This window comes from Portunus trituberculatus, chromosome 47 (genome assembly GCF_017591435.1).
Source record: "Portunus trituberculatus isolate SZX2019 chromosome 47, ASM1759143v1, whole genome shotgun sequence".
Classification (NCBI taxonomy): domain Eukaryota; kingdom Metazoa; phylum Arthropoda; class Malacostraca; order Decapoda; family Portunidae; genus Portunus; species Portunus trituberculatus.
Window position 1 is genome coordinate 20,142,254 of NC_059301.1, and position 9,565 is coordinate 20,151,818.

The 9,565-nt window shown below is 37.3% G+C and overlaps 1 protein-coding gene across 10 annotated transcripts in view; it reads left to right on the forward strand.

The window, feature by feature from the left end:
* LOC123520474 (beta-1,4-N-acetylgalactosaminyltransferase bre-4-like) overlaps positions 1-8,718 on the forward strand; it is a 65,861-nt gene extending 57,143 nt beyond the window's left edge. For all 10 annotated transcript variants that reach the window (XM_045282730.1, XM_045282729.1, XM_045282737.1 and 7 more), the window contains 4 exons: positions 692-928; positions 5,537-5,720; positions 5,858-6,076; positions 6,424-8,718. In XM_045282730.1, coding sequence (XP_045138665.1) covers positions 692-928; positions 5,537-5,720; positions 5,858-6,076; positions 6,424-6,553 — 770 coding nt within the window. In that variant the 3' untranslated portion in view covers positions 6,554-8,718. The remainder of the gene's footprint in view (positions 1-691; positions 929-5,536; positions 5,721-5,857; positions 6,077-6,423) is intronic.
* Positions 8,719-9,565: the final 847 nt, after the last annotated feature.

Below are 9,565 nucleotides of genomic sequence, written 5' to 3' on the forward strand. Positions count from 1 at the left end.
GCTTTTTACTATGCGATCTTGTGCTTCGGATGTCATATTCTTCTCTCAGGATCAATTTCTCATTATTGTGTGTGTGTGTGTGTGTGTGTATGTGTCACACCAAGAAAGTAAATTTTCATCCATTAGAGTTGCGATGCCAAACTTCCAAATTTCTATTGCAAAAACTTAATGAAAATAAATGCGTAATTCATGTTTTAGTGTATAATGAGCAAGTATACAGTTGCTGATTGTGTTCGGTTTGCAGCAAAGCATTTAGGTCACGTGACATGACGTCAGATATGTTTCACATGTAAACCTCTTGTTTGTTTGACATGCATAACCTTACTGCTCAACCAGCGGTTCACTCACCTGTTGACTGTTAATGGATGCATTGTGCTGTTTCCACAATTTTGGTTTTGCTCAGTCTTGTCACAAATAGAACTTTTAAAGGAACGTGGGGGTTCTATTGGTAATGGTAATGCTATTATGAATGTAACCTTTTAAGTCAAAATTTCATTCATAGCAAAGTAATGTAGATTAATTAAAAATTCTGTACAATAATTATATTTTATACATTATTTGTTTGATTTAATTAGTTTACTAGATTAACAAATTAACCCCCTCTTCTTCCTGGGGAGACTGAAACCATCTGTGCATATTTTTTTCTTGACGTATTTTGTCTGTTGCTAATTACCTATGCTGTGGTCTGCAGTGGGGGTTGTCAAGGTCAACAAGAGTGCCCCAAGCCTTGAGGAGCAGGAGCGTGCCCACCCAGAGCTTGCACCGGGGGGCCATTTCCAGCCAGGGGACTGTATGGCACGCCACAAGGTAGCCATTATTATACCTTACCGGGACCGAGTGAGCCACCTTAGTGTCCTCCTCCATCACTTGCATCCCATCCTGCAGCGGCAGCAGGTGGACTACACAATCTTTGTAGTGGAGCAAGCAGGTGAGCAAAAATATACATTCAGGAATATAAAAGATCAACCAATATTTTTATTCTATTACATTTACTCATTAATTCCTAGATTATCAGTTAATTCTAATTGCCACGTTTTGGAAAATGGGATAGTACTTCACAAGTTTTCTGCTTGGTACACATGTCATTTAGTATTGTGTCTGCCTGATCCTGTCCCTCTTTCTCATGATGAAAGCTTGACTTTTTGTTGTAGACCCGGGTTTAAGATAAACTTAAACTAGCAGTGTTGGACTATCACAGTTTCCTTTAAATTCTGGGTAAAGGTTAGTTGACCTTTGCAATAATAATTTTAAAGAATTAATATTAAGTGCCATTCCAGTAACAAGTAAATTTCCTGGTCTTCACCCAGAACCACAAGAGTTGGCAGCCCTTATAAATGCCATGTCATACCTAATCTACTAGTATGTGCAGTATTACTGTTAAGTTTCATCTGCCTTGCTGACTTGTGTGGAATTCAACTTCAGCCATGTTGTGGGGAAGATCTGCTGTAAGTGGCGTCGGGTAGTGGCCTTGCTGTATCAGCGGGTGGAGTATAAGTCCTCCTTGTAAGCAGCATTGAATAGCAAACACGTCTGCTCCACAGCAGTTTTGGCAGTGGTGAAAGTCATGCTGTGTGTGATTTCAAAGGTGATCTTGTCCTCCATACTAGTGAGGCAAACTGCAGCATCTGCCTTCTCGTTCCCTCGCACACCAACATGTCTGGGAACCCAATGGCAGCTGATCATAGCTCAGTGCCGTGAAGATGAATGGCTGACAGCTGATGGCGAGTTGCAGTTGTGAATAAGTGTAACATGCCTGGATTTATGGCCCCCAGGGTCAAAGAACTCCACTGTAGACTAAATGTTGCCAGAAAGAACCCATGTGCTCTGTCAATTCTACATTGTGGCAATCTGGTCTGCTGCCTTGCCCATATCAACTTCCAGTAGCTAGTAGAGGTCATCCAGAACAAGGCCTTGTGGACACTGAGGGAAGAATGTTCCTTGCTAACTGTGAAATACCACATCCTTAATGGGAGGCAGTGGATACGGTGGTGAGTGTGGGAGCGGGCGGATGTCCATGCCTAGGTTTGAATTCCATCAAGTGCCGTCTTGAAAGTTTTCATGTAATTTGTCGAGCGATTTAAAGAAAAGTAGGGTGTAGAGGCAAGAGAGTGAATACCAGAATGCATGGACAGCAGTGAGTGATGAAGTGGAAGATAATGTGAATATTGTCAAGGGTAGGTGTGAGTGAAATGTGATTCAGTACCTGAAAGAGAAAGGTGTGGAAAGCAGTAAACAATGGTATGGATTCCTGAGGGGTGAAAGGATGCCTGACAGTGAGAATGTGGAGAGTCTGAAGGTGAATGGGATAGTGGTGACCGGTATGAAAGAAATGAAAAGGGTGATAAAAGAGTTCTGGGAAGAGATTGGGGGTGTAGGTGAGGTACTTGATGTGAGAGAAGGGTGTGTGACATTGAAGAGGAAGGATGCAAATGAGCTAAACGAAAGAATCACCAGGGAGGAGGTGGAGAGATGTGAGAAAAGGCAAAAAAGAATGGGAAGGCAGAAGGACCAGAAGAGATACTGTACAAGATGTACAAAAATGGAAGAAGAGTTATGATTGATAGGATGAATGAGCTTTTTAACCAAGTATGGAAGGAGGAGAGTGTCATGAGTGTAGGCTGATTTTGTTACATGAGAGGATACAAGAGTAAGAATGAGTTGAAGAACTATAGGCTGATTGCATTAGAATAGGTTTCTACCTTTGTGTGGATAAGAGAGCTAGCTGGAAGACAACATGTTTGTGGTGAATGAATTGATCCAGAGTTAAAGGAAAGATGGTAGTAAATTATATACTTAGGTTTTCTGGATATAGTGAGTTTCTTTCCCCACCTGTTATTCCTTACATTCCACAGAAACACCTTTCCAACTATTCTTGCATCATTCATTTGCTTTAACCTAGCCTTGAATCTCAATGTTACCTTTATATGCCTCTCTCTGAAGGTGCTACATCCAATGTCTCCCCTCAATGCCTCTATTGCTCCATACACTGGGCCATTCTAGCTACTCTCTTCTGTCCTACTTCTAACTTCTCTAGTTAATTTTCATTCTATGCAATCATATCCATAACATACATCATGCTGGGCATGGCCATACTCTTCCACACTTCTCAGCACATCTTATTTACTTGCTCTCATTCTAGCTGCACTCCGTAATTGTCCTAACCACTTATTCACCAAGCTTATCTTTTCATTCTTTAGCTTTTCACACCCATTTGGACTCACCCACATCCCCAAGTACTTATATTCTTGTGCCTGTTTCAACTCATTCTCTCCAATTCTTCATTACCTACTTTTTTCACTTTTAAACCTAACTCTAAATCTCTTCCATATCCATCCACAACATCCAACTAACTTTGCAACTCCTCTGCTGACTCATGACCACTTCATCATCTGCATAAAGAAGCACATATTATATCTCATCATTCCCCACACTTACTCCTGTATTCATTCTTCTCAATGTGGCTGCTAACTCCTCTTTATACAAGCTAAAAATATATACATCTTTGCCTAACTTCTCTCTCACTCTTCACCCATTCTGTTTCTTTATTTCCTAGTCCGTATTTAGCTCATGTCAACAAATTATATGCAGGGTGGATAGGGTGTCTCAATACATAGGAAAGATTGGGTTTAGTTCTCTATCCACCCTGTCATATGCTTTTTCTATATCCAGAAAACCTAAGTATAATTTACCTCCATCCTTTCTTTTCCTCTCAATCAATTCATTCACCACAAACATTGTCTTCATCTCTCCTGTCCACACAGAAACAATTCTGTACTTCACCTAACACTCCAGCCTGCTCAATCCAATCTCTCATTCAACACTGCACTGAACACTTTAACTACTGTATTTACTAATGTAATTGGCCAGTGAAATTCAACTCCTTACTCTTGTATCCTTCCTTATGCAACAAAGTCACCCTACATTCATTCCATATTTTTGGTTCTCTCTCCTCCTTTGACAACTGGTTAAATACCTCAGTCATCCTGTCAATCACAACCTCCCCACCATTTTTATACATCTCATATGGTATCCCATCTGGTCCTGCTGCCTTCCTATTCTTCTGCCTTTTCACACATCTCTTTGTCTCCTCCCTGCTGATTCTCTCATTCAAACTGTCTGATTGCATCCATGATCTGCTCCTTTTCTGTTATAACTTTACCATTCACTTTCAGACTCCACACAAACATTTTCTGACATATTCTCACCTCTCATGAACTTGTACCCTCACTGCCACCTCCCATGCTTTTCTCTCTTAAAGATTTGATCACATACCTTTCACACTTCACTTTAGCCTTCATTATCGTTTTATTTGTTAGTCTGTTGTTTCACACATGCTGCCCACACATTCTGATACTCTTTCTCTGCTTCATTGCTTTCATATCTCTCTTTCTCAACCACCTGTACTGTCTACTCAATCCCTTTTGCTCCTTCCCTCTCTAATTTCATCATTCCAACATGGCTCACATACGTTCTTCTGCCCACTCTCACAAAACCGATCTGATTCTCAGCAGCACTCTGCACATTCTCAACCAGTCTCTTTTTCAGGTTCTCTACATCATACATACTTACATCATCATCCCACCTTCTCTTACTCAAATGTATCTAAAAGTTTTCCCACTCTACATCTCTGTCTCCACTTCCTTTGCTTATCTGCCACTCTCACTTCACTCCCACCTGCATCAGGCACTCCATGACCAGCATACTGTGGTCAGATGCAATATCAACCATACCATCCTCATCTATCCACATGTTTGACACAATCTCACACATTCTTCCATTCACCAACATGTAGTCAATCACCGATTCATTGCTCCCTTGTATTCCAAGTCACTTGTCCCTCAGCCAAGGTAATATTTAGATTCTCCAACTCCATCTCATCCACAAGGTCCAAGTATTTCACCATTCCTGTTCATCTGTTCCAATTTTCATGATGTGGTAACTCATAAATGCCAAATAAGTAAAATTAAACCAGACAAAAATAATAATGATGCATAAATACACCTGCACTTAAAGCAACCTAGCTGAGATAACATTGTAGATGCAGTCCTATCCAAGAACACTTGATAAATATTTTAGATATCTGATCCACTTTTCCCTCCTTTTTTTAACCCCCTTCAGTATTTGGACACATTTTTACCTTGAGATTTGTTTGATTAGACCACTTTCTTGACATTAGGCAGGGTCTATGAACATCAGAAGATTAATGGCCACAGTCTTCACTATTTTAATCTCCCACATGAGTTTCTGAAGCTGTATAAAATCACCAAATAGTAAACAGAAACCTATAGAAATGCGTCATGGTAGTGAAGGAGTTAAATGAACTTTTGCTTATCAAAGTTTCATTGTTGTTATTGTAAGCGGAGTTATGCTGCGGAGTACATGGCTCAAAAACCCGGAACGTCTTCACAAATATTCCTGTACAACTTCTGTATCTGTGGAGAGGATAAGCAAATTTTAATAAACAAATGCTTAAAAAATAATATTGATCTGCATATGATTATGATTTAAAGTCATTGTATTTTTTTTTTTACCACAGGCACAGGCAAATTTAACCGAGCAATGTTGATGAATGTTGGTGCCCTGGAGGCCCTGAGGCACTACCCATTCAACTGCTTCATATTTCATGATGTTGACCTGTTGCTGGAGGATGACCGTAACCTGTACACATGTCCAGAGCAGCCCAGACACATGTCCATCGCTATTGATAACATGAAATATAGGTAAAGTATTAGTAATATTTTGCATATACATATGTTGCACAGAAAAAAAATTGCATATCTACTATAGTGCCAGAAGTGAGTATAAGAGTAGTACGATTGTAGCATGTAAAGTAATAGTTCAGTGGATACTCCCACAGGTTACCGTACAATGATATATTTGGAGGTGTAAGTGCCATGACAGTGGAGCAGTTCCGCACTGTGAATGGCTTCAGCAATAAGTTCTGGGGGTGGGGAGGTGAGGATGACGACATGTCCAACCGCATCAAACACCATGGCTTCTTCATCTCCCGCTACCCTGCTAATGTGGGCCGCTACACCATGCTTACCCACAAGAAAGACAACCCCAACCCCAGACGGTAAGTATCCTGCAATGTGCATACTGAAGAGATGCGGGGTGACTTTTGAAGGGAACTGAAAAACTTTTACATTTTCAGAGAACTTTGAACACAGTTCAGTCTTGACGGGGGTATCTGGTTTTATATACATGGTGTTACTGACACTTAAGCAGACTGACTTCTTACCAAAAACCTGCTTATATACAGTATTGGATTATGTAGTAACAAAATATAAAAAGCCAATATCAAGAATATTTTAAATCTGGGAATATGTAGGCCAGTTAGGTGAGTGTATTGTCTTTTGTCAACAAGGAGTGCTTAACATATAGAGCTGTCTTTGTAGTCTCTCACTTTTTCCCATCTCTCAGGTACCAATATCTTCATGAAGGAAAGAAGAGGTACAGTTCTGATGGCCTCAACAGTGTCAAGTACCGTCTGCTAGACACACAACTACGCCGCCTCTATACATGGGTATATGTGGACCTTTATCCTTCATGATGCCATGCTATTGGGTGCCTTACAAGAGAGATATGTAGTGCAAAATGTGAAGGAAGAAAGCTTTGTTATGAGGTGAAATATGAGTGGGTTTTATGAAAGGTGTGTGATAGAGCAATGTGATGTGTGAGAAAATGTTTTAGGTGTGAAGTTTTATCTATAATTTATTTATTATTAGAATTAGTAAGTCTGAATCTCATGGCATATGAAAAGATAAATATTTATTACGGAGTGCAATGCAAAGTCCTTCAAGACATTATTAAACTTTTAACATTCATATTTACTTGTACATAAAATACCATTGAAATTTGTAATATTAAAGGGCAGAACAAGGTTTTAGGAAAATGGCTCAAATTGTATGGTTGTCATATAAAAATTGTATAAATTATTAAGATTCTTCTTCTTCAGATTGTTATCAGTTTTAACCATACTTATATCATCCATTGATATTTACATATCTGGCTGAAATTTTAAAAGGAAGAAACAATAATGACAAGACATAAAATTACCAAATTAATCAAGATTTCCTTTGACAAGGAAATATATTATGGCAGATTAATTTTACTGTGGATGTGTTTGCTGAGTTATACATGTCTGCTATAAGTTCTGTGATCTGAGTGATTCATTTAAACTCATATGTTACATATAAGATAATGCAATTATATTGATAGACAGCAGAAAGTCCTCATCCGCTTTGGAATAAGTCAGACTTGGTGTACATCTTGTTTGTTTGGATGCAAAGAAATTTGCTTGATATACAATCTTTGGAACACAATTCACTCATTTAATGCAACCATGCATCCACAGCCTAGAATGCTCTGTGTGTAAGTGAAAGGTATGGATATATTACCTATAATGAATGCTATACTCTTGTGAATAAGAGGAGGAATTGCAGTTTTAAAGAAGAAATCTACTTGTGCATACAATTTATGAACTGAATCTCACTCCAAGGAGATACCTCATTTTCTTTCTCAGCAACAAGGAAAAGATCATTAATTTCTCATGAGGTTAAATGTCTTATGATTCTTATCAAGAGGTTATCTTCCTCAAAAGAACCTGGCTGCCTCCAAGCCAGTCAAGGAGCCATTCTTAACTGACTGACCAAGTAAATCTACTGTTATCAGATACCTAGTCATAGTAGAGGATACATAAAGACAAGTAACTTACATCAAGCTACATGTGATAATGGACTGATTTAGAAAACCTCTATTTGGCAGAGGCATCATAGTGTTAATATGCTCTGATATATTGTATAGATTGTAATGAAGGTCATTGAGGTGACCTGTGGCCCTATGATTAATATGTAATTGTGACTGAAAATTACTACCTTCATGACATTGACTATGGTGTGGCTTTTACTGTCACTGTTAAAAATGGGTGGCGACCTATAATGTCGTATTAGAACATCCATCTGTGCATACCTATGATGGACACCACTGAGTATTAATTGAATCAATGGAAAAAAGCATGATATTGCTTTGTTTAGTGTTACATTTAGCAAAAAAATAAAATATGTTGATAGGAATAAATTCTTGTGTGATATTTAGTGAATCTGATACTATTGCCAGGACAGACCTTTGTATCTTTGGAGGGAGGGACATCCAGACTTGAGGAAGCTTTCACTTTTTAAGATGTTGTTCTGAATTTGATATAAAAATAAAAACTTGATCTTTAATTATAATACATATATAGTAAAAATTTAATTCTTATCATAGGGTGACTCATAACAGATTCACATAGAGGAGATTGAATTTGTATGTGATGGTGTACATGTTTTTCTGTAAAGTTTTAATGTTAAACTAAAGAATATCAGAAAATAGCCTTGAAAAATCCATCAACATATAATATCAAGGAAGAACAACCATGAAAACAAATAGTAATCTCATTGGATCCCCAAAGAAGAGGGTAAATATTACCTGTGCAAATGTGAGACTGGTGATGTATGATATTCAGACAAAGTCAACAATGAAAGAAACAGAAAGGATGAGAGAATGCAAGATGTTGAAATTCATTACAACAATTTAGATGGGAAACCATGCGAACTAACATGATCATAAGGAGGTGAGAAGAGTATGATAAATGTACTAAGGAAGTACAGATTGAGACAAGGGAGGTATGTCATCAGAGTCGTTAGTTGAAAGAAAATCAGTTGGTACGAGTTAAGAGGATAAAAAAAAAGGAGAAAAAACCTGATTACAAGAAACAGGAGAGACTCTTGACACCATCAAATTTCATTAAGGAAGATGTGAAGTGAAATGAGAATTTGTGATAACATTAAGTAAGAATGTTATTGTGTGTATATATATATATATATATATATATATATATATATATATATATATATATATATATATATATATATATATATATATATATATATATATATATATATATATATATATATATATATATATATATATATATATATATATATATATATATATATATATATATATATGCATCATTGTAGCACAAAGGATGTTCTTGGAGACTGTGTCAAAATACCACCTGTATAAGCATAGACTTGACAGGTTTCCTCTTCTGACATTAAATCTTCACATCACAGTATAATTATGCAGTGAAATTAAAATTACATTTTCTATCTCTAAGTTACTTAATTAATACAAATTCAAAGTGTAATGAATAAGCTAATATTATCTTCATAGCAGCAGCAGACATGTTTCAGCTCAAAACTTGCAAAAAGCAGACAACTTATTTTTTAGTCCTTTATAAAAAGACCATGTTATTTTTCTAAAAACTAAAAGAGAATAATAATAATTAATTCTCTCTCTCACCTGCTGACGTGTACAGTGACATGTGATGAGCTGCCTCCTGTCCACTGTGTAGGATTGGAGAACTTGAAGTGGACTCAGCACATTTTGTGGCTGCAATTAAATTTATATTTACCAACACACATTAAAGTGAACAAAACAAGGAAAATAGGAGAGAGAAATTTACACATTGATTAAATCTTGTGTTTCCCTAATTATGAATTAAGCAAAACCAATTTGTATG